This window comes from Chiloscyllium punctatum, chromosome 1, assembly GCF_047496795.1.
Source record: "Chiloscyllium punctatum isolate Juve2018m chromosome 1, sChiPun1.3, whole genome shotgun sequence".
Classification (NCBI taxonomy): Eukaryota; Metazoa; Chordata; class Chondrichthyes; order Orectolobiformes; family Hemiscylliidae; genus Chiloscyllium; species Chiloscyllium punctatum.
The window spans coordinates 161,603,524-161,629,193 of NC_092739.1; the positions used below are offsets into that span (position 1 = coordinate 161,603,524).

The window sequence follows — 25,670 nt, forward strand, 5'->3', positions numbered from 1 at the left end:
AAAAGAGAAGTGGTAAGCCTGGTATTACAGGTTGAGACTTGTTGTCAGAACTGGAGTGCATGCTTCCACTTTCCGATCTCCAATTTCTCACTAATTTATGGAGTAGGGTATCAACTGGAAACTCTAATTACATTCAGAAGGGGCCTACAGATAGTCCATTCCAATGCTTTTAAGAAACTCAATAAATGCAAGCTCTCCCATTTTACATTTTTTTGTTCCACCAGCTGACTGAAGCGCTAACAAAATGCCTCCACCAATCTTCCCATTCTCTCTTCAAGGTGTTGATTTGGAGAGGGTACATACCTCTCTAAACCAATGGAGACTCTAACACACAAGATTATGCATAACATTGCACCGCATTGCTCTCCCAGTATACCTCTACCTTTTTCCCAGGAAGCACTGATACTGTTGCTGGAATACCAGAATAGACAGAGCTAAATAATTCCAAACTAACGAATTAGATCTAAGCTCTGCAGTCCTGCCAAATCCAGGCACGAATGGTTGTGGGTAATTAAACAACTAATCAAATAGGCCCATTCTTAATAATGGGGGAGACCAGAAAATCAAAACATAAGGATAATCTGTCACATTTGCAAAAATCTCCATCTCAGCCTCATCCAGATGTCCCCACTATGACAGATGCTGATCTTCAGTCAATTTAATTTACTCCACGCAATATCAAGAAACAGCTGGACACACTAGATACTGCAAAGGTTATGGAAGATGACATTCCAGAGTACTGAAGATTTATGCTCTTCCTCATTACAAGCTGTTCCAGTATAGTTCCAACACTGTCACCTTTTTGGCATTGATGAAGAAAACTGCCCCGGTATGTCCTACACTCAAAAAGTATGACAAGTCTATTCTGGCCAATAACTGTCCCAATGATCAACGTTCAATCACTGGTAAAGTCATGGAAATTTCATCAATATTATTAATCAGCACTTGCTTCCATCAGTTGGCACACTTCTTTGGGCAGAATCATACTGTTTAGGAGATAAATCTTTACCGGTGGATGTTACTAATAAAATACAGCTTCAGGGAAAAAAAATAATCTGCTCACTGATGCCCAGTTTGGTTTACACCAGGGCCACTCAGCTCCTGACCTCACTACAGTCTTGGTTCAAACATGGACAAAAGAGCTGAACTCCTGAGACAAAGGTAACTGCCTTGACATTAAGGCTGCATCTGATCGAGCGTGGCATCAAGGACCCTGGCAAAAATGGGAATTGGAGGGAAAGTTTGCTTCTGGTAGGAATTATACCTGGTACCTTGGAATCTGCTGGTGGAAGATCAGAAGTGGGGATCAGATACTGATGCAGTTTATGTTCAAATGCAATAAGATCTGGACAATAACCATGTTTGCTCAAATGTGCCAAGCAACATTTACACCACACAAGTATCATATAACAGCCATCTCCAATAAGAGACAATATAACCATCATTGACATTCAATGGCAATACCATCATTGAATCCCTACAGTGGATATCTTGGGGGGTTTACCTTTCACCAGAAAAGATCTTGTGTGAACTTGTGTAGTGCACCTTGTAGATCATAAACACTGTTGCTTTGAGCATTGGTGGTGGAGGGAGTGGATGTGATGCAAATAAATCAGGCTCCTTATCCTGGATGCTGTCAAGCTTCATGAGTGTTGTTGGAGCTGCACCTATCTGGGTCAGTGGGAGTATTCCATCGAACCCCTGACTTGTGCCTTGTAGGTGGTGGACAGGCCTTGGGGAGTCAGGATGCGAGTTACTCTCTCCAGCATTACTAGCCTCTGACCTGCTCTTGTGGTCACTGTATTTATATGGTCAGTCCCTTTACATTTCTGGTGACCGGAACCCCAGTTTGTTGAGAGTGGAGTTTTAATGATATTAATGCCACTGAATGTCAAGGGACAGTGATTAGGTTCTCTCTTGTTGGAGGTGGCCATTTCCTAGCACTGATGTGGTGCAGATGTTACTTGCCACTTCTCAGTTCAAACATGGATATTGTCGACCCTTGCTGAATTTGGACAGAGGGAGAAAGTGAGGACTGCAGATGCTGGAGATCGGAGCTGAAAATGTGTTGCTGGAAAAGTGTAGCAGGTCAGGCAGCATCCAAGGAGCAGGAGAAGGCATGAGCCCTTCTTCAGCCAGACCTGCTGCGCTTTTCCCGCAACACATTTTCAGCTCTGAATGTGGACAGAGGCTGCTTCAGTAACTTAGGAGTCATAAATGGTTCATCATCAGTGAATATCTCCACTTCTGACCTTAGGATGGAGGCAGGTTCATTGATGAAGCTGAAGATGTTTGGACACTTCAAATACAATATACAGTCCTTCCAAGTAGTCAGCAGCAGAGACAGATCACTCTGTTTAGTTGGATCACAAATAACAGATGATAAATCAAACCGCAGATGTAACAAAAAGGATTACATTTGCTCACCTGTACCCAAGTACAAAACCTCAGTCCCAGCATTCATTTTCTTCACTAGGATCTTGGAATATAGGGTGTGTCTCATGATAAGGAGTGGCTTCCCACCAATTGGGTAGATACAATCAGCCATCAGAAGATGATCTCGAACAAACATCAGTACATTGTCTGGCAGGTCCAAGGATGTGTTGTAGCCCTTCTCCTTCAACTGGTTAGTGATGCACTAAACAAAATTTTTAAAAAATGAAACATTAATTTCAGTAGCTCTGAGTTTCTAATCTTCAGCAACACCAGCACCTTTACATTTTTTTTTTCATTAGTTCTGGCTATGGCAAAAATCACAGGAAGATGAGCGTTTATTGTCCATCCGAAGATGAAGGCAAGCTATTTTCTTGAACCACTGCAGTCTTTATAGTGAAGATACACCCATTGTGCCTTTTTTTTCTGTAATATTTTAATATGGCTGGTTGTGTTTGAACATTTCAAAGGACATTTCAAATCCTGCAGGGGTGGAGCAGGAGGGAGGGTTTCAGGTACATGGATAATTGGGGCTCATTCTGGGGAAGGTGGGACTTGTACAAACAGGACGGTCTTCACTTGAATCAGAGGGGTACTAATATCCTGGGTGGGAAATTTGCTGGTGCTGTTTGGGTGGGTTTAAACTCACTCAGCAGGGGGATGGGAACCTGAGGTGTAGTTCCAGTACAAGGAGGATGAGAGCAGGGAGGGCATGGACAGGATTTCAGGGTCACAGGAATGTGCTGGCATACAGCAACCTGGTTTGAAGTGTGGAGAAAGTGAAGACTGCAGATGCTGGAAGTCAGAGCTGAAAAAATGTGTTGCTGGAAAAGCGCAGCAGGTCAGGCAGCATCCAAGGAGCAGGAGAATCGACGTTTTGGGCATAAGCCCTTCTTCGAGCTTATGCCCGAAACGTTGATTCTCCTGCTCCTTTGATGCTGCCTGACCTGCTGCAATTTCTGGTTTGAAGTGTGCCTACTTCAATGCCACAAGTATCTGAAATAAGGTCGGTGAGCGTGCAGCATGGATAGGTACCTGGGGCTTCAATGTTATGGCCATTTTGGAGACATGGATAGAGCAGGGTCCGGAATGGATGCTGCAGGTCCTAGGGTTTAGATCTTTCATTAAGAATAGGGAAGGCGATAAAAGAGGGGGAGGTGTGGCCTTGTTAGTCAAGGGCAGTATAATGGAGGCTGAAAGAACTTTTGACGAGGACTCATCTACTGAGGTAGCATGGGCTGAGGTTAGAAACCGGAGAGGAGACGTCACACTGCCGGGAGTTTTTTTTATAGGGTCTGCAGAGTTCCAGGGATGTGGAGGAGAGGATTTCAAAACAATTCTGGGTAGGAGTGAAAGGAACAGGGTGGTCATTATAGGGGACTTTAACTTCCCCAACATTGACTGGTAATGCTATAACTCTAGTACGTCGGATGGATCAGTTTTTATCCGATGTGTATAGGAGGGTATCCTGACACAGTAGATCGAAGGGCTGACGATAGGGGAGCCACACTGGATCTGGTGCTTGGTAATGAACCAGGCCAGGTGTTTGATTTAGTTGTAGGTGAGAACTTTGGAGAGAGTGACCATAATTTGTTTACGTTTAGTTTAGCAATGGAAAGGGATAGGTATGTGCCACAGGGCAAGAGCAATTATAATGCAAAAGACTTAGGATGCATAGAATGGGATTGCAAAATGCAGGGCATGGTAATAATCTAAATGTGGAAGTGGTTAAAGGAACAGATATTGCGTGTCCTTGATAGGTATGTCCCTGTGGGGCAGGGAGGAAGTGATAAGGCAAGGGAACCGTGGTTTACTACAGAAATTGCATCTCTTGTTTAGCAGAAGAAGAGGCTTATGTGTTGATTAGACAAGATGGTTCAGATGAGGCGATGGAGAGTTACAGATCAGCTCGGAAGGATTTAAAGAGAGAGTTAACAAGAGCAAAGAGGGGACATGAGCAGTCTTTAGCAAATAGAATAAAGAAGATCCCTAAAGCTTTCTATAGGTATGTGAGGAATAAAAGGATGACTAGGGTAGGAATAGAGCCAGTCAAAGACAGAAGTGGGAAGTTGAGTGTGGACTCTGTGGAGATTGGAGAGGTGCTAAACGAACATTTCTCATCAGTTTTCACTCAGAAAAAGGAGAATAGTGTAGAGGAGAAGAATGACATATGAGATATTAGACTAGAAAGGATCGAGGTTAGTAAGGAAGAGGTGTTATAAATTCTAGAATGAGTGAAAGTAGATAAGTCCCCTGGGCCGGATGGGATTTATCCGAGGATTCTCTAGGAAACTAGGGAGGTGGTGTTGGAGCCTTTGGCTTTGATCTTTGAGTCAGTATTGTCTACAGGTTTGGTACCAGAGGACTTGAGGATTGCATATGTTGTGCCCTTGTTCAAGAAGGGCAGTAGAGATGACCCAGATAATTATAGGCCAGTGGGCCTTACGTCTGTTGTAGGAAAAGCTTTGGAAAGGATTATAAGAGATAGGATTTATAATCATCTAGCAAGCAACAATTTGATTGCAGATAATCAACATGGTTGCGTCAAGGGCAGGTCGTGTCTCTCACACTCACTAAATGTTTTTGAGAAGGTGACCAAGCATGTAGATGAGGGTAGGGCAGTTGACATGGTATACATAGACTTCAGCAAAGCCTTTGATAAGGTTCCACATGGTAGGCTGTTGGAGAAAATGCAGAGGCATGGGATTGAGGGTGATTTAGCAGTTTGGATTAGAAATGGGCTTTCTGAAAGAAGGCAGCGAGTGGTGGTTGATGGAAACTATTCAGCCTGGAGTCCATATACCAGGATCTGTTATGGGACCACAGCTGTTTGTCATTTTTATAAATGACTTACACAAGCATAGGTGGATGGGTTAGTAAGTTTGCAGAAGACACTAAAGTCGGTGGAGTGGTGAACAGTGTGGATGAATGTTGCAGGTTGCAGGGGGACTTGGATAAACTGCAGAATTGGGCTGAGAGATGGCAAATGGAGTTCAATGCAGATAAATGTGAGGTGATGCACTTTGGGAAGAATAACAGGAAGGCAGAATGGAAAGATTCTTGGTAGTGTGGATGTGTAGATGTGTGGATCTTGGATGCCTGAAAGCTGCCACCCAGGTTGACAGTGCTGTTAAGAAGGCATATAGTGTGTTAGGTTTCATTGGTAGAAGGATTGAGTTCTGGAGCTGTAATGTCATGCTGCAACTATACAAAACGCTAGTGCGGCCACACATGGAATATTGCATACAGTTCTGGTCAACCCATTACAGGAAGGATGTGAAAGCATTGGAAAAGGTGCAGAGGAGATTTACCAGGATGTTGCCTGGTCTGGAGGGAAAGTCTTATGAGGAAAGGCTGAGGGACTTGGGTCTGTTCTCATTGGAAAGAAAAAGGCTAAGAGGGGATTTGATGGAGACATACAAGATGATCAGAGGATTAGACAGGGTAGACAGTGAAAGTCTTTTTTCTAGGATGATGACGTCAGCTTGTATGAGGAGGCATAGCTACAATTTGAGGAGTAAAAGATTTAAGACAGATGTCAGAGGCAGGTTCTTTACTCAGAGAGTGGTAAGGGTGTGGAATTCCCTACCTGCTAATGTAGTCAACTCAGCCACATTAGGGAGATTTAAACAATCCCTAGATAAGCACATGGATGATGATGGGATAGTGTAGGGGGATGGGCTTAGATTAGCTCACAGGTCAGTGCAACATCGAGGGCTGAAGGGCCTATTCTGCGCTGTATTGTTCTTTGTTCTGTGTTGTTCTATGACAGTTATCAGTTAACTATTTTGCTATGGGTCTGTACTTGCAGATATGTCAGACTGAGAAAGAGCAGCAGATTTTTGCCCCTAAAGGAAGTTACTGAACAAGATGGGTTTTTGCGACAATGCAGTGGCTTTGTCGTTATTAATAATAAGTTTCAACTTTTGTTTGACAGAGATCTCCAGGCCCATGTTTCAGGAGCATTCATTCAGACAAAAACCGAAAGCACTGCTGGTGCTGTCAATCAGAAGCTTCTGGAACAGCACAGCAGGTCTAGCAGTATCTGTGAAGAGAAATCAGAGTTAACATTTCAGGTAAAGTGACCGTTCCTCTGAACCCCGCAGAACTTCCTCAGCTCTCAGGCAGGGTGACACAACCTGAAATGTTAACTCTGATTCTCTCCACAGATGCTGCCAGACCTGCTGAGTTTTTCCAGCAGCTTCTGATTTTGCTTCATTCAATCAGATGTCTGGATTATTAGTCTAGTATCATAACCACTGCACCACTAACCAGTCATGCTAGTTAATGTCATGCCATATCTCTGCTGACACGAAGTCAACACCCTCACGCAAATATTCAGTAATCCATCCCTTCGGCTGTCCCTCAGGATCAAGGATTAGTCGCATCCACTCCAGTTTGATAATGGGCTCTGAAATGATCATGAGTTCATGACCTGCAGACACGAACTCACTTTGATTGAAGGGTTGGATAAAGATTGGATTTGGACGCATGTACACTCCCTCACATGCCTTAACTTCATTTCTCCATGTTCCTAAAAAAATTCTCCAAGTGCTCAGTGCTCTCCTGTATGAGCCTTCTTGAGTTTGGTCAGTCACAAGCCTGGGACTCCCAGGAGTCAGTGGGAATGTTTGGTCTTTTCAGGAATGTTTTGAGGACATCCCTAAAATGATTCTGCTGACTTTCTGGGGGGAGTCTTCTGCCATGACTGAAGTCCAAATAGTTGTTTTGGAGTGCAGGTGTCAGGCATATGGATACCAAGTCCTGTCCAATAGAACTGGTTTTGAGTGTATTAGCACCTCAAAGCTGGACAGTTGGCTTGAGAGAGGACATTGCTATTGAACTGCCCTTCTTGGATGAGGACAATCATGGGAAAGTACAATTACTTGTGTTTTGAGGTATCTGCTGGAGATTGTTTGATTCACCAAAGCATATAGGAGAGCTGCAGCATCACTGCCAGGAAAACCATGATTTGAGCTTTGGGTTTGAGATCCTAGCCCTAAAATACACTTTTCCTCAGTCATCTGAAGGCTGAGCTAGTATATTGGAAGTAAGGTCGCATTGCAATGATGCATACTGTCTCCACCTGCTCAGTGAAGGCTCCGAGACGTGAATCTCCAGAATCTTGCCACTGATCATAAATCATTCCACCCAGCCTCAGACAGAGACATTCAAAACATAGGTTACACTTGTGTGCATGCTCATTCAGAAACTGAGCTCCAGGTCATTTTGAACTCCCTTTCCAAACAATACATTCAAAAAAAACCCAGAAGACTACAGTATTCTTCCAACCAGCCTGAACAGCAACCCAGAGGTGCAGAGTGATTAGTGTACTTTTAAAAAAATTATTTGTTCAATGTGGTCATCATTGGTTAGGCTAACATTTACTACCTAGCCTTAATTATCAGGGTGCAGTTAAGAGTCAATTTTCATGCTACATGATTCTAGGATCTTCATTGCTGTGGATCTGGAATCTCATATAGGCCAGGTTAGCAGTAGGATGACAAGCTTGCTTCCATAAAGGGCATTATCAGATGGTCTTTATGACAATCAACAGAACTTTGGGGTTCGGATTATCAGTCCAGGGACAATTTCATTGCTTCCTCATGAGTCACAAAATATTATTTCGCAGATACAGCAGAAAGGTTAATGGGATACTAGCCTTTATCATGAGAGAAACTGAACAAATGAGTTCACCTTCAGTTATTTAGGTGAAACTACATTTCAAATTTTGGGTGCAGCCTTTTATCTCCTTATTGAAGGAAAGATGCAAATACAGTGAAAGTGATTCAGAGGAGGTTTGCCAGATTGATATCTGGAATGAGTGGGATGTCTTATGAGGAAAGATTGGATAGACTGAGTTTGATTTCAACAGAAATCAGAAGGTTTGATCAAAATTTATTAGATCCTCCACATTCTTAATAAGGTGAATGTGGAAAAGATGTTTACTCTTGTGGATAAATCCAGAAGTAGGGGCAATGTTTTAAAATTGAAAGTTACCCTTTTAGGACAGTTTTTTTTTCTCTCAGAGAGTTTTGCAACCTCAGAAGGTGATGGAGATGGATTAATTAATAATTTTGAGGCAGTGTTAAGTAGATTATTTCTAGGTAAGGAAATCAAAGGCCACTGGGGAGAGATGGAAGTCTGAAATTCAAAACATTAGCTATGATAATCCTGAATAGCAGCAAGATTAAATGGCCAACCCTATTACATTATTTTTGTATATGAGTATGACTGTATATCTACTGATAAAAATCCATTCAATCCCCCTCCAATAACAATGTTTTCAGCTCTCTAACTGAAACAAATAGAAAACAATGAACCAAACGGAAATTAATCCTGACCACAAATCTTTGTAACAGTTTGTTTTTGCAAGACGTTGTTCTTTAAAAGTCGACAACTTTGATGTAACTTCCAGTAACATGATGCTATCTGGTGTTTTTTACCGTTGGCAGGAAGGTTTGCATCTTGTCTAACCACATCCCCAGAAAAAGCTTTTTCTTTTCTCAGCCTGCTGTCTCATATGATCATAGAATTTTACAGCATGGAAAAGGGCCCTTTGGCCAATTGTGTCAGTGCATATCAATAAACACTAGCTACTCTAGTCACATCTGACAGTACTTGGTCCATTGCCTTGTATGCTATGGCATTTCAAGTGTTCATCTAAATACTTCTGAGAGATTATGTTAGTTTCCACCTCTAACACCCTTTTAGGGGGTGAGTTCCAGATAACTACCATGACATAGCTGAAAAATTATTTTCTTAAAGATCCTCTAAACCTTCTGCCCCTTTCTTTAAACTAAACCCCGGTTATTGATCCCTCTGCTAAAGGAAATATTTCTCTCTCTACACGCCTCGGAACTTTGTATACCTCAATCAGACCCTCCCTCAGCTTTAATAAAAAACCAAAAGAACTGTGGATGCTGTAAATCAGAAACAAAAACAGAAGTTGCTAGAAGAGCCCAGCAGGTCTGGCAGCATGTGAACAGAATTCAGAGTTAACGTTTCGGGTCCGGTGATCTTTCCTACCCTGTTCGAAAGCAAACAATCCCAGTCTATCTAATTTCTCTTCATAGCTGAATTGCCACAGCCCTGGCAACATCCCATTCTAATGTAATCATATCCATTCAATAGTGTAGTGCCCAGAACTGCACACAGTACTGCTGCTGTGGCCTAACTAATAATATACATAGCTTTAACATAGCTTCCCTGCTCTTGTAGTCAATACTTCAATTAATAAAAGCAAATATTCTATATGGCTTCTTAACCACCTTAACTACCTGTCATAGCGTCACAGCGTCATTCAGCATGGAAACAGAACCCTCGGTCCAACCAGTCCATGTCAAACATAATCCCAAACTAAATTAGTCCCCCCTGCCTGCTCCTGGCCCATATCCCGCAAAACCTTTCCTATTCATGTACTTATCCAAACGGCTTTTAAACGTTGTTACCGAGCTCACATACACCATTTCCTCAGGAAGATTAATTCTACATGCAAACTACCCTGGGTACAAAATTTGCCCTTGTCTTTTTCAAATTCCTCTCTTCTCACTTTAAAAATATGTCCCCTAGATTTGAAACTCCCCCATCCTACGGAAAAGACACTAACTCAATCTATATCCCTCATTATGCTATAACATTTTATAAGGTTACCTCTCAACCTCCAATGCTCCAGTGAAAGAAGTCCCAGCCTTTCTTTATACTCAAACGTTCCATATTCACCAATATTCTGCTAAATCTCTTCTGAACCCTCTCTAGTTTAATAATATCCTTCCTCTAAATGGGCAACCAGAATTCAACACAGTACTTCAGAAGAGGCATACCCAATGTCCTCTTCAACCTTACATGTCTTCCCAATTCCTATACGCAAAGGACTGAACAACAAAGGCAAGCGTGCTAATTGCCTTTTTAACTACTCTGTCTATAATGTGATGCAAACTTCAAATAATTATGGACCTGAACCCTTAAGTCCCTCTATTCTACAACACTACCCAAGGCTCTATCACTAATTGTATAAATCCTGTCCCTATTTGTCATACCAAAATGTAACACCACACAGTTATCCAGATTGAACTCCATCTGCCATTTTTCAACCACTGACCCATTTGATCAAGATCACTTTGTAATCTTAGAAAACCTTCTTCACCGTCTACTATGCCACCAATTTTGGTGTCATCTGCAAACTTACTAACCATGCCTTCTATATTCTCAGCTAAAGTATTCATATAAATGATAAACAAAAGAGGACCCAGAGCCACTCCCTGCTGGTAACAGGTCTCCAGCCTGAAATGCAACCCTCTGTCATCACTCTGTGTCTCCTGCTGTTAAGCCAATTGGCAATCTCACCCTGAATCCCATGTGACCTAACTTTACTAATTATATGCAGAACCTTGTAAAAGGCTTGCTCTGCCCTTAATCTTCTTCACAACTTTCTCAAAGACCTCCATCAAGTTTCTGAGACACGATTTTCCTCTCAGTCTATAGCTCCCCAGTTTCTCCTTACAACCCTTCTTAAACCAAGGACTGACAGCTTAATGTCCCAGGAATTAGATGTTTCAGGTGTGATAGAAGGGGATGTAAAAGGAGTGGAGGAGTTTTCATTACTGGTAAAAGAGTATCTCACAGCTGTACTGAGGGAGGATACGTCAGAGGACTCATGCAGCGAGGCATTATGGGTAGAACTCAAACAGGAAAGATGATATGACAATGCTGGGGGTATACTACAGGCCTCCCAAAAGCAGGAGATAAAGGAATGAATATGGAGACAGATTTTGGAAAGACGTAAAACCAGCAGGAGTGTTGTGGTGGGTGATTTTAACTTCCCCTAAATTGACTAGTACTCACTTTGTGCTAGGGGCTTGGATGGGGCCGAATTTGTAAGGACCATTCAGGAGGGTTTCTTGACACAGTATGTAAACAGTCCAACCAGGGAAGGGGTTATGTTGGACCTGGGTTTGTGAAATAAGCCCGGCCAGGTGAGTGAAGTTTCAATGGGGAAGCATTTCGGGAGTAGTCATCATAATACCATGAGTTTTAAGATACTCATGGATAGGAATAACAGCTGTCCTCGGGTGAAGGAGTTAAACTGGGGGCAGGCGAACCACAACAACATTAGGCAGGAACTGGCAAATTTTGATTGGAGGCAAAATGAGGGTAAATCCACATTGGACATATGGGAGCATTCCAAATGGCAGTTGATAAGAGTTCAGGAGCGGCACATTCCTGCGAAAAGAAAGGATAGGTATGGCAAGTTACAAAATCTTTGAACAACCTGTGAGGTTAGGACTTTGGTCAAAAAGAAAAACGAAACATACGTACAGTTGAGGAGGATGAGAACTGACAAAACCTTTGAGGTATGTCGGAAGGTAGCAAAGAACTTGAATAAGTAATTAGAAAGGCGAAAAGAAGTCATGAAAATGCATTAGCAAACAGGATTAAGGCAAATCCCAAGGCTTTTTTTAAAAAACAGATATAACAAGCAAGAGGGTGGCCAGGGAAAGGGTTGGCCCACTAAAGAACAAAGGGGGCAGTCTATGTGTGGAGCCAGAAGAGGTAGTAGGTGAGGTCCTAAATGAATACTTTGTGTTGGTATTCACCAAAGAGAAGGAATCGGCAGAGCATAATCTCAGGGAAGGAGTGTCAAATCTCTAAGCCAAGTTGCTATTACAAAAGGTGTTATGCATCTTAAGAAATCCTGGGTCTCGATGGAGTCTAAAAAGACTAAAAAGATCCTGACGGGATCTATCCCAGAAGCTAGAGGGAAGCTAGAGAACAATTTGCCAGAGCACTGACAGATATCTTTTTTTTTGGCCACTGGTGAGGTCCCAGAGGCCTGGAGAACATCCAACGTTGTTCCACTGTTTAAGAGATGTAGCAGACCACACTTGGAATATTGTATACAATTGTGGTCACCACACTACCAGAAGGATGTGGATTCTTTGGAGAGGGTACAAAAAAGATTTACTAGGACTTTGGGGATTTTAGCTATGGAGAAAGGTTGGATAGACTGGATTTGTTTTCACTGGAATGTACGAGGTTGAGGGGCAACCTGATAGAAGTTTATAAGGTTGTGAATAGCATGGATAGAGTGGAAAGAATGAGGCTTTGTCCCAGGGTAGAGGGGTCAATTACTAGGGGAAAGTGAGGACTGCAGATGCTGGAGATCAGAGCTGAAAATGTATTGCTAGAAAAGCGCAGCAGGTCAGGCAGCATCCAAGGAGCAGGAGAATCGATGTTTCGGGCATGAGCCCTTCTTCAGGAATGAGCCTGAAGAAGGGCTCATGCCCGAAACGTCGATTCTCCTGCTCCTTGGATGCTGCCTGACCTGCTGCATTTTTCCAGCAACACATTTTCAGCTCAATTACTAGGGGACACAGGTTCAAGGTGTGGGGTGGGATATGGGGTGGGTGGGAGATGCGCGAGACAGGTCTTTCACACAAAGAGTGACGAGTGCCTGGAACTTGTTGCCAGAGGTGGTGGTGGAAGCAGACACAATAGCAGCATTCAAGAAGCACCTGGACCAATACATGAATAGGAAGGGAATAGAGGGACATGGATCCTGTAAGTGAAGACAGTTTGAGCAACTAAGGACAGAATCTGCTGGTGCAGGCTTGGAGGGCTGAAGGGCCTGTTTGTGTGCCATATTGTTCTTTGCTCTTTGTATTCGCCACATTCCAATCATTAGGCACCTCACTCATAGTTATAGATGATATAACTGTTTCTGCAGGGGACCTTGTAATTTACTCCCTTACTTTCTACAACGTTCTTGCTTTCTGGGTGTATGGACATGAACACCAAAGTCTCTTTGATCCTCTGTATTTCTGAAGGTCCCACCATTCACTGTACAATCTGTTGTCTTGTTCTGTCTTCCCAAAAATGCTTCCTTTCACACTTCTCAGAGTTTAATATCATTTGCTACTCTTCTGACTATCTGACCATCCTGTAGACTAAGGATTTCCTCTTTTCTATTTCAAATCTATTACAAGTGGAGAGCCACAGGGATTACTGCAGGGGGCATAATTAGTTACTATACATATTAACGACTTGGATGAGCAAAGTAATGTACCACTTCCAAGTTTGTGGATGGCACAGAAATAGGTGAAAAAGAAAGTAGTGAGGATAACTCAAAGAGTCTAAAAAGGGATACAGCAAGTTGATTGAGTGACAAAAACCTTGGCAGATAGAATATACATGGGAAAAAAAAAGAGCACACAATACTGCACCACAGAGGGATTTGGGAGTCTTGTGCGTGAATACAAAGAGCTAGCAACAATGTTCAACAGGTAATAGAGACGGAATACACTTAGCCTTTATTTAAAAGAAAATGGAGTATAAAAAATGTGAAGGACTTGCTAAAACCACTCATGGCACTATGTCAGACCACACCCAAAATATTGTTTTGGTTGCCATCCTTAAGGAAAGCTATACTGGCACTGGGAGCAGTCCAAAGAAGGTTCACTATTATTTTGAGCACGGAGGGCTTTTCTTATGCATTTATGATTTGGAGATTTCGAGCATCAGGAATGAAGAGTTGATGCTCGAAACGTTGACTCCCCTGCTCCTCGGACACTGCCTGACCAGCTGTGCTTTTCCAGCACCACACTCTTCGACATACCAGCTTCTGAGAGGTTTAATAGGTAATTGAGGAGAGATTGTATCCCCTTGGAGGGGAGTCAAGAACCAGAAAGTAAAATATTTGAGTAAGGGTTGCCCATTTAAGATAGTAAAGAGGGTACTAACTTTCTGGAATTAGAATCATAGAATTTTTCGATACAAATCTATGCCATTCTGCCATTGTGTTGTAATATGTATTCAAGACTCAGACAGACAAATCTGTCATTAGTAAGGAAATCATCACTTATGGGGATAGGCGAGGATTATCAAATCAACCATGATTGCATTGACTGGTAGAACAGACTCAATGTGCCAAATTATTGACTTCTGCTTCAAGGTCTTATAGCCTTAAGTGAGGAACCTTCAAAGGTATCATCTCTCCTTATTGCTGTACTTCGTAAAATGTCATCTCTCCTTATTTCAGTAATCACTCCTTGATCAATATTACATCACCACCTAAGATTATCTCACCTAAGATTCTATATCCTGGAATATTGAGCTGCCTGACTTGCAGCTTGTCATGTCTCCATGATAGCAATTACCTCATGCCCCATTGTACTAATCAGCACTTTCAATTCATCTGCCTTACTTGCAAGGCATTAAAATTAATACCAGCCAGCCTTGACATGCTTCCTTGTGTCTAAGTTTGATGATATAATGCTCTGTCCCTTTGCCAAATTAGTGTAAACCCCTATCAATAGCACGAGCAAATACTCAAGAAGGATATTGGTCCTACTGTACTGAAAAATTTCTGTTGCTGGAATGGAGTTCCATGTGTGTTCTATGGTGTTGCAAGTCTGCATCCTTCAAGAATCTATACCTAAGAATGAGCAGGCTATTCAACTTAGAGGGGGACATGCCCTTTCAGCAGCAGTCACCACAAATTATCAATCCTTAGTTTTCTGTCCTGTGTGCCTTAGAAACACAGAAAATAGGAGCTGGAGTAAGCCATTCAGCCCTTTGAGTCTGCACTGCCTTTCATTGATCACCTAAATCAATACCCTGTTGCACTTCTCCCTCTCATTCTTCTCCCATATCCTTTGATCCCTTTAGTGCTATATCTGACTACTTCTTGAAAACATTCAATGTTTTAGCCTTAACTGCCTGCTGTGGTGAGAGTCAAAGGCTCACCACTCTCAAAGTGAAGAAATTTCTTCTCACCTCAATCACGTTTGCTCTGTATCATTAAGAATGTGACGCCTTATCCTAGACTCCGCATTGTTTGGGAACATCCTCCCTGCATTTACCCTGTGTGGTCTTGTTAAAATTTTATACACTTCTATGAGATTCCCCCGCTCCCCCCTCTTCCCTTTCTTCCGAACTCTAGTGAATATGATCCTAACCAATGCAACCTCTTCTCACACATTAGTCCTGCCATTCCCAAGAATAAGTCTGACAAACCATTACTCCCGCTCTAGCAAGAATATTCTTCCTCAGATAAGGTGGCCAAAACTACACACAGTATTCCAGCTGTGGTCTCACCAAGTCCCTATACAATTGCAGCAAGACACCCCTGCACCTCTATTTGTATCCTGCCACTATGAAGGTCAACACACCTTCTTCACTGCCTGTGTGTGACACCTGTGTGTCAGCTTCAGTCGCTGGTGTATAACGACACCCTGGTCTTGCTGCACAATCACCTTTCTTAAATTTATAGCCATTCAGATAGCAATCCGCCTTCTTGTTCATGCCAGTAAAGTGGATCACCTCTCAAATATTCACATTATACACTGCATCTGCCATACATTTGTCCATACAGTTTATTCAAACCACATGAAGTCTCTGTATCCTCCTCACAGCTCATCCTCCCATCCAACTTTGCGTCATCTGCAAATCTGCCGACATTACTTTTAGTTCCCTCATCCACATCAATAATGTATATTCTGAAGCGGTCCTAGAACAGATCCCGGTGATACCCATTTAGTCACTGCCTGCCACTTGGAAAAATACCCCCTTATTCCTATTCTTTGTTTACTGTCTGCCAAACAGTTTTCTATTCAGCTCAATACACTATCCCTAATCCCAGGTGCTTTAATCCCCACACCAGATCTAACACTTGAGATGTTTCATCCAGCTGTTTCCTTATTGTAAAGTAAATCCCTTCATTGCAATGGGTAGAAATCACTTGCTTTAATTGATACCCCACTTACTGTGCCAGGACGGGGATCCGGGATTTCACCTCGGTAAATGCCCCATTTGTCAGACTCTCTTTTATACTCCATATATTGCCCATCGAAAGCTTTCTGCACATTTGTGATGCTGTAAGCGCACACTGCAGAAACGTCCTGGTTGTCCCTGGAGATGGAGTCAGACAGAAGAAACATGAATAAGTTTTTAATACACTCTACAGCTTTTATTCTAAATAACATGATTATTATGTTAAAAATATACTCCCCTTAGAGTTTCCACTATTCGCCTAAATAAAAAGAAACATCAGCGCAACCCACGTCAAGGAGATCGACCAATAACTATGTCAAAGACATCTGAGAGTTTCTTTCTTTCATTCTCTTGTGGGTGTTGCCTGCTGGGCCTGCATTTCTTGCCCGTCCCTAGTTGCCCCTGAGAAGGTGGGGGTGAGTTGCCTTCTTGAACCATTGCAGTCCACATGTTACATTCCACAATATCCCCAGAGGGCAGTGGAGGCCCAGTCTCTGGATTCATTTAAGAAAGAATTGGATAGAGCTCTTAAAGATAGTGGAGTCAAGGGTTATGGAGATAAGGCTGGAACAGGATACTGATTGGGAATGATCAGCCATGATCATATTGAATGGCGGTGCAGGCTCGAAGGGCTGAATGGCCTACTCCTGCATCTATTGTCTATTGTCTATTATCCTCGGGAAGGGAATTCCAGAATTTTGATCCAGCAACACTTAAGGAATAGCAATATATTTCCAAGTCAGGATGGTGAGTGGCTTGGAGGGAATTTGCAGGGGGTGGTGTTCCCATGTATCTGCTGCCTTTGTTCTTCTAGATTGAAGCCATCGTGGGTTGGGAAGGTGCTGTCTGAGGATCTTTGGTGAATTTCTGCAGTGCATCTAATTGATAGTACACACTGCTGCCACTGAGTGTCTGTAGTGGGACTGAATGCTGAAGATTAGATTAGATTACTTACAGTGTGGAAACAGGCCCTCCGGCCCAACAAGTCCACACCGCCCCGCCGAAGCGTAACCCACCCATACCCCTACATCTACATCTACATCTACCCCTTACCTAACACTACGGGCAATTTAGCATGGCCAATTCACCTGACCTGCACATCTTTGGAGTGTGGGAGGAAACCGGAGCACCCGGAGAAAACCCACGCAGACACGGGGAGAACGTGCAAACTCCACACAGTCAGTCGCCTGAGGCGGGAATTGAACCCGGGTCTCCAGCGCTGCGAGGCAGCAGTGCTAACCACTGTGCCACCGTGCCGCCCACAGTCAGTCTCCCTGTAGTAACTAACTAAATGGTTTTCCCATTAATTAGGAAATCTTGTTTTCATGTCAAATTAAGGGGGCGACTCTGCAAAAATCCCAGATCAGTGACTGTCTCTTCCATGGGTTTGGCACACAGAAGCAGTTACAACACCTGTTTCCCACTACCCCAACTCAAATATTTAGACCGAAGTCTTTAGACAGCACCTTTCAAACCCACAACTACTTCCACCTGAAAGGATAAGGGCAGCAGATACATAGGAACACCACCACCCGCAACGTCCTCCTCCAAGCCCTTCACCATCTTGACGGCGAAATATATAGCCATTCCTTCACGGAGTCAAAATCCTGGAACTCCTCTGCAGCATTGTGGCTTTATCAGCACCAAATGGACTGCAGTGGTGGAGAGTGCCTGGAACGCTCTGCCAGAGGAGCAGTTGGAAACAGACACAACAGAAGTGTTCAAGAAACGTCTGGACGAATACATGGATAGGAAGGGAATAGAGGAATATGGATCCTGTAAGTGAAGACAGATTTAGTATCGATATGTCAGTGCAGGCTTGTTGGGCTGCAGGGCCTATACCTGTGCTGTATTGTTGTTTATTTTTTGCAGCAGTTCAGGAAGGCAGTTTGCTACCAACCTCTCAACGGTAACTACTAGGGACAGCCAATAAAAACTGGTCCAGTCAGCAATTTCCACGTCCCATGAGTGATTATTAAAAAGAAAAGGCTGGGATGGAGAATTTAGTTGAGTAGATTGGGTAGTTGTGAAGTAGACCAGGCCTGTACTTGTTGGAATATAGAAGAATAAACCTTATTGAAACATACAAGATTCTTGAGGGACTTGATAGGATAGAAGCAAAATGGTGGTTTGGGAAAACATCGAAGCACCAGTATAATCTCAAGAATGAGAGATCAAGAGTTAAAAATCACATTTAAGACAGAGATGAGGAGAAATATGTTCTCTTAGCGAATTGTAAATCTGTGGAATGCTTCACCGCAGAGTGCTGTTGGTGTTGGATCATTAAGTATATTCAAAGTTGAGATAGATTCTTAATGGTTATGGGGAAAAGACAGAAAAAGTGGAGGTAAGGATGATCAGATCATTCACAATCTCGTTGAATGTTGGAGCAGACTTGATGGGTTGAATGGACGACTTCTGCTTCTGCATCTTATGGTCTGACAGACAAGCAGGATAGCAGACCACTATACCAAAGATTCACTGCCGCTGAGCTGAGGCAGGAAATCACCTGGGAAAACAAGAAACAGCCAGATCCTCACATATAATTACACACTTAATGGTTTGCCAGCAATTTTCAATTGCAAAAACAAATTGCCACTGTTTGCAGCATTTGAAATGTTCAATTGGTAATAAAATCTGATTATAAGCCATTGCTTCCAAATGACTGCTGGAAGTCATGAGTTAGGCATGAGTGAGGAAGACCAGTGGATTCACCATAGCTCCTCCAACAAAAACAATTCCGTAATTCTCCCTTCACTGTATCCAGTTTCTTACATCATTGCAAGATCTTAGCAGTGATATAAAACAAAAATGATAGAAATTTTCAGCAGGTTTGGCAGCATGTCAGATAAACATTTAATATTTTAAGTCTCCAACATTTAGGGAGGCACTGACAAAAACAGACACTAAGATGACACATTCACACATATAATGACACCATTGCACACTGTGCCTACTCAACATAAAGATACTTTACAAGATCACTGAGCATTTGTCAGAATTCAGTCACAGAATGTTACAGTGTAGAAGGAAGCCATTGAGCCCTTTGTGGCAGCACCGAGCTCTCCAAATTAGCTTCATGATTTATCTTTATTCTCACACCCTTTCCCCATAACTCTGCATATTATTTCTATTTAAATTGTTATCTCATGCCCTCTTGAATCTGTCTGCACACCATGTCACATGCTATACGCCGGACTCAAACCACAAAATGTTTTCTCTTACATTGCATTTCCTTCTTTTGCAAATCACTTTAAATCTGTGTTCAGTGCGCAGATATTAAGCAGGCTTTTAAGCCAGGAATGTAAAAAGAGGACCAGAATGTATGTTTCAAATTGTTGACCTAAAATTATTGCACTTATAGCATTGACTGTTTCTCTCTCCCAGATGCTGCCCGACCTGCAAAGTATTTCTAACATTTTCTGTCTTGACTTCAGATTTCAATATCTGCTGTGCTCACTTTCTCCCTGTGATTTAATTGCTCCAGCCTTCTACATTATCAGAGATGTTGCAGTCTGTCCTTTCTCTGGTTGGTTTAAAAACTCTTGCATCCGGGTATGCCCATTTCTGAGAAAAGGTCTCTCCCAAAATTGAAACATTAGCTCTGTTTTTCTCTCTCACAGATGCAGTTAGACATGCAGGTTTCTTTATGCATGCAGATGAAGCAGATAATTAGCATGCACTTTGTGGTTAAATTGACAGTTTGCATTTTAATTTGGTGATCTGGACTCCATCAATGCAGGTAGTTCTTCGATAACACGAAGGGCACATTCTTGCACAACCTCGCATTAAAGAAAAAAAAATCACGCTTTAGAAACAGCGCTTAAAGTGTTGGCGATGTAATTGCGTTACTGCCAACACACGTTTTAAATTTAGAAAGTGTCCCTAATTTGTCAATCACATTACATCAAATTTGCCTGAATGAAATACACGCTATAGCAGAATGACCTGTAGGGTATTACAGTAAAGGAAGAGGCAACGAAACCACAGCTTTCTGAAAGTGGGGAGTTGTGGCCTAATGGTATTATCACTCGACTGTTAATTCAGAGACCCAGACAATATGCTGGGAACCCGAGTTCAAATCCCATCATGGTGAAATCTGGAATTAAGAATCCAATGATGACTACGAAAAGATTGTCAGGAAAAGACCCATCTGGTTCACAATGTCCTTCAGGAAGGAAAACTGGTAGACGCGAAGAATATTTAAAAATGACAGGTGGGGCACAAGTCTGGGAGGGGTAGAGTGCATGGCTCGGCATGAAGTGCGAGTGGAAGTAGGTTAGACATGACTGGGCAGTGGATGGAGAGGCTAAGCAGATGTGAGGGCTAGAGGGACAAATATTGCAAAAATATTAGGATGAATGCACATTATGATTTCTGAAGCATTTTTTAGATTAGATTCTCTACAGTGCGGAAACAGGCCCTTCGGCCCAACAAATCCACACCAACTCTGTCTGAAGAATAACCCACCCAGACCCATTAACCTACTCCCGACTATCACACCTATCACTACGGGCAATTTAGCATGGCCAATTCACCTGACCCGCACATCTTTGGACTGTGGGAGGAAACCGGAGCACCCGGAGGAAACCCACGCAGACACGGGGAGAATGTGCAAACGCCATGCAAACAGGCTGGAATCGAACCCAGGTCCCTGGCAATGCGAGGCAGCAGTACTAATCACTAAGCCACTGTGCCTACCTTTTCCAAAGGTGGGTGTACTACGTCAGCAAATACAGTCATAGAGATGTATAGCATGGAAACAGACCCTTCGGTCCAACCCGTCCATGCTGACCAGATATCCCAACCCAATCTAGTCCCACCTGCCAGCACCCAGCCCATATCCCTCCAAACCCTTCCTATTCATATACCCATCCAAATGCCTCTTAAATGTTGCAATTGTACCAGCCTCCACCATTTCTTCTGGCAGCTCATTCCATACATATACCACCCTCTGTATGAAAAAGTTGCCCTGTAGGTCTCTTTTATATCTTTCCCCACTCACCCTAAACCTATGCCCTCTAGTTCTGGACTCCCTGACCCCAGGGAAAAGACATTGCCTATTTACCCTATCCCTGCTGCTCATAATTTTGTAAACCTCTAGAAGGTTACCCCTCAGCCTCTGACGCTCCAGGGAAAACAGCCCCAGCCTGTTCAGCCTCTCCCTATCGCTCAAATCCTCCAACCCTGGCAACATCCTTGTAAGTCTTTTCTGAACCCTTTCAAGTTTCACAAAATCTTTCCGATAGGAAGACTAGAATTGCCGCAATATTCCAACAGCGGCCAAACCAATGTCGTGTACAGCCACAACATGACCTCTCAACTCCTGTACTCAATACTCTGACCAATAAAGGAAAGCATACCAAACACCTTCTTCACTATCCTATCTACCTGCAACTCCACTTTCAAGGAGCACTCCAAGGTCTCTTTGTTCAGCAACACTCCCTAGGACCTTACCATTAAGTGTATAAGTCCTGATAAGATTTGCTTTCCCAAAATGATTCACTCGATCTATGCTGTCTATACCTTACAGATGCTTCCTTCTTTTTCTTAACCAAACCCTCAATTTCTTTAGTCATCCAGCATTCCTTATACCTACCAGCCTTCCCTTTCACCCTGACAGGATTATACTTTCTCTGGATTCTTGTTATCTCATTTCTGAAGGCTTCCCATTTTCCAGCCGTCCCTTTACCTGCAAACATCTGCCTCAATCAGCTTTCGAAAGTTCTTGCCTAATACCGTCAAAATTGGCCTTTCTCCAATTTAGAACTTCAACTTTCAGATCTGGTCTATCCTTTTCCATCATTATTTTAAATCTAATAGAATTATGGTCACTGGCCCCAAAGTGCTCCCCCACTGACACCTCAGTCACCTGCCCTGCCTTATTTCCCAAGAGTAGGTCAAATTTTGCACCTTCTCGAGTAGGTACATCCACATACTGAATCAGAAAATTGTCTTGTACACATTTACTAAACACTATGGCAGTCCCAGTCTATGTTTGGAAAGTTAAAGTCCCCTACCATAACCACCTTATTATTCTTACAGATAGCTGAGATCTCCTTACAAGTTTGTTTCTCAATTTCCCTCTGACTATTCAGGGGTCTACAATACAATCCCAATAAGGTGATCATCCTTATTTCTCAGTTCCACCCAAGTAACTTCCCTGGATGTGTTTCTGGGAATATCCTCCCTCAGCACAGCTGTAATGCCAGCTTATCAAAAATACCATTTGCCCTCCTTTCTTGCCTCCCTTTCTATCCTTCCTGCAGCATTTGTATCCTGGAACATTAAGCTGCCAGTCCTGTCCATCCCTGAGCCATGTTTCCGTAATTGCTATGATATCCCAGTCCCATGTTCCTAACCATGCCCGGAGTTCATCTGCCTTCCCTGTTAGGCCCCTTGCATTGAAATAAATGCAGTTTAATTTATTAGTCCTACCTTGTCCCTACCTGACCTGACTGATACGCTTCTGTTCTCAACTGTACCAGTCTCAGATTGATCTCTTTCCTCACTATCTCCCTGGGTCCCACCCCCTCACCTGATTAGTTTAAATCCTCCCGAGCAGCTCTAGCAAATTTCCCTGCCAGTATATTAGTCCCCTTCCAATTTAGGTGCAATCCGTCCTTCTTATAAAGATAACTTCTACCCCAAAAGAGATTCAATGATCCAAAAATGTGAATCCTTCTCCCATACCCCAGCTCCTCAGCCATGCATTCATCTGCTCTATCCTCCTATTCCTGCCCTCACTAGCTCGTAGCACTGGGAGAAATCCAGATATTACTACTCTCGGGGACCTCCTTTTTAAATTTCTGCCTAACTCTCTGTAATCTCCCTTCAGAGTCTCAACCTTTTCCCTTCCTATGTCGTTGGTTCCAATGTGGACAATGACCTATTGCTCGCCCCTCTCCCCCGTGAGAACATTCTGCACCCTCTCTGAGACATCCTTGAGCCTGGCACCAGGGAAGCAACACACCATTCTCGTTTTTCTCTGCTGCCCACAGAAACGTCTGTCTGTACTGCAGAATCTCCCAACACAATTGATCTCTTGGAACCCGACATACCTCTCGTTGCATTAGAGCCAGTCTCAATACCAAAAACCTGGCTTTCGTGCTACGTTCCCCTGAGAATCCATCACCCCCTACATTTTCCAAAACAGCATACCTGTTTGATATGGGTATATCCACAAAACACTCCTGCACTCGCTGCCTACCTCTCTTACCCTTCCTGGAGTTAACCCATCTCTGTGACTGTATCTGAGACTTTCCGCCTTCCTATAACTGCCATCCATCACATACTGTTGCTGCTGCAAATTCCTCATCGCTTCTATTTGTCTCTCCAACTGATCCACTTGATCTGATAAGATTCGCATCCAACAGCATTTATGGCAGATATAATCCGCAGTAACCCTTAAACTCTCTTTACACTCCCACATCTGACAAGAAGTACATATCACTCTATTAAAGGCCATTTTTCCTCCTTCACATTCTACAGACCCAGGAAATAACACCATCTTATTCCTCTACAAACACTGCCCCAGGTTAAATTAATAGTTATGGCTTATATTTTAATTTAATCAAGAGACATAGCTCCAAAAACATACAATCAAGAAAGAACCCACTCCACTCACTACTGCAGCCTTTCTATTGGACACACTTAAAACAACAGTTAACTTATCTGATTCTGTGCTGTGAACTTCGCCCAAACAGGTTCCTCCAAGATTTGTTGTGAATTTCACTGTTTGTTAATTTTCCCAGACGCACTCCGATGTCCAGTGATACGTGAATTCAAAACAGTAAAAGTAGTAACTGTACCAATATTTCTCTCTCTCTCTCCTGCACTGTCCTCACCGTGTGCTTCCTTTGTCTGCTCTTCTCCCTTTTAAAACTGCTGTTGTTTTGACTTTTTTTTCCCAAAGTTCCAAAACAATGCAACACCATATAAAACAGTAATTGCTGCTCCTGCAATTCGAGGAAATCACCTCCAGCACCTAAAATACCTCAAAAAAAAGGAGCAGCTGTTACAGCCAGAAATTTTTCCCATCCTCCATCTTTGGATTACCTCCTCCATCTTGGATTAATGTCTTACCTTTAACGTGAAAATCCAAGCCAATTTCTCTTTATTTGTTCTCATAGGTTGAAGGAGAGAGAACAGTTCACTATGGAATGGACTGAGTCGAAGAAATGCATGTGGTGCAGTGATGTGAACTTAGTGTTGATGGTTTTTCAAAGGGAGCGCTGTTCACCAAATTTTACCATCTAGATTCATTATGAATTACCCATATATTCATATGTTAGCAAAGGCCTTTGTGACAACAGAAATTGGCCAGTAAACTGCAAATTAAGAATGGAAAACAGAAGTATACTGTTCTATCCAAATTAGCTGACTTACCATCTCGTGGAAAAGACTCCATAGAAAACAGTGGAACTCTTGTCATTCTTGTCAGACTGAAGAGTAAAAACATCATGAATCTTATCAAAAAACATCTCATTGTTCTCATCAGAGCACACCAAACGGGCTTTGAGAAAGGAGGTCCATTTCTTCTGGAGTGTTTTTTGACCACCGATATCTCCCTAAATAAAGGAATAATAGGTTAGCGCACCATGTCATAACACATAGAAAGAGAAACATAGAAACTAGAAACAGGAGTAAGCCCTTCAGCCCTGCTCCACTATTCGTCACTAATATTCTAACTCAATATGCTTTCTCTTCATATCACCAATTTATCCAGTGTTCCCAGGGCTGTATCCTTTAGTACTCTGGACTAACAGGCCCTGGTGACTTGTCACCCTTTAACTTCATTAAATTTCCCACTGTGGCACCATTGCTGGACTGTTCGTCCAGAGACCCAGGTAACGTTCTGGGGACCCGGGTTCAAATCCAGCCACAGCAGATGGTGGGATTTGAATTCAGTAAAGAAATTAAGAGTCTAATGATGATAATGAATCTATTGCTGATTGTCAAAAAAAACCCATCTCATTCAACAATGTGCTTTCAGGGAGGAAACTGCCATTCTTACCTGGTCGAGACTCTATGTGACTCCAGACCCACAGCAATGTGGCTGACTCTCAACTGACCCCTGAGATAGGTAATAATTGCTTGACTAGCCGGTGATGCCTTCCTCACCTTTAATGAATAAAAACTTCTTGATACCTTTAAAATTCAAAACAAATATCTATCTCTTTCTTGAATATATTCACAGACTTTGTGGTAGAAAATTACTAGGACTGAGATGTTTCCTCATCTCAGTCCTAAATGGTCTCCTGAGATTGGGTCCCCTGGTTCTAGAGTTCCCAACCAGGGAAAACATCCTCCCTGCTTGTTTGTTAGAATTTTATATGTTTCAAATCTTTTAAACTCTAGTGAATACAAATCCGGTCGAATCGGTCTCTCCTCCTGGAACAGTCCTCCCAACCTCAGCCTCCACCGCACTCCCTCTGAGGCAAGAGCCTCAGCTGCACTGTCTTTCT

At 42.7% G+C, this 25,670-nt stretch overlaps 1 protein-coding gene across 1 annotated transcript in view; it reads right to left on the reverse strand.

Moving 5' to 3' along the window:
- The window catches only part of sema4f (sema domain, immunoglobulin domain (Ig), transmembrane domain (TM) and short cytoplasmic domain, (semaphorin) 4F), a 251,129-nt gene that overhangs the window by 29,348 nt on the left and 196,111 nt on the right, over positions 1-25,670 (reverse strand). The window contains exons 8-10 of the mRNA XM_072577811.1: positions 24,592-24,773; positions 16,197-16,341; positions 2,428-2,638 (exon numbers count right to left, since the gene is read on the reverse strand). Coding sequence (XP_072433912.1) covers positions 2,428-2,638; positions 16,197-16,341; positions 24,592-24,773 — 538 coding nt within the window. The remainder of the gene's footprint in view (positions 1-2,427; positions 2,639-16,196; positions 16,342-24,591; positions 24,774-25,670) is intronic.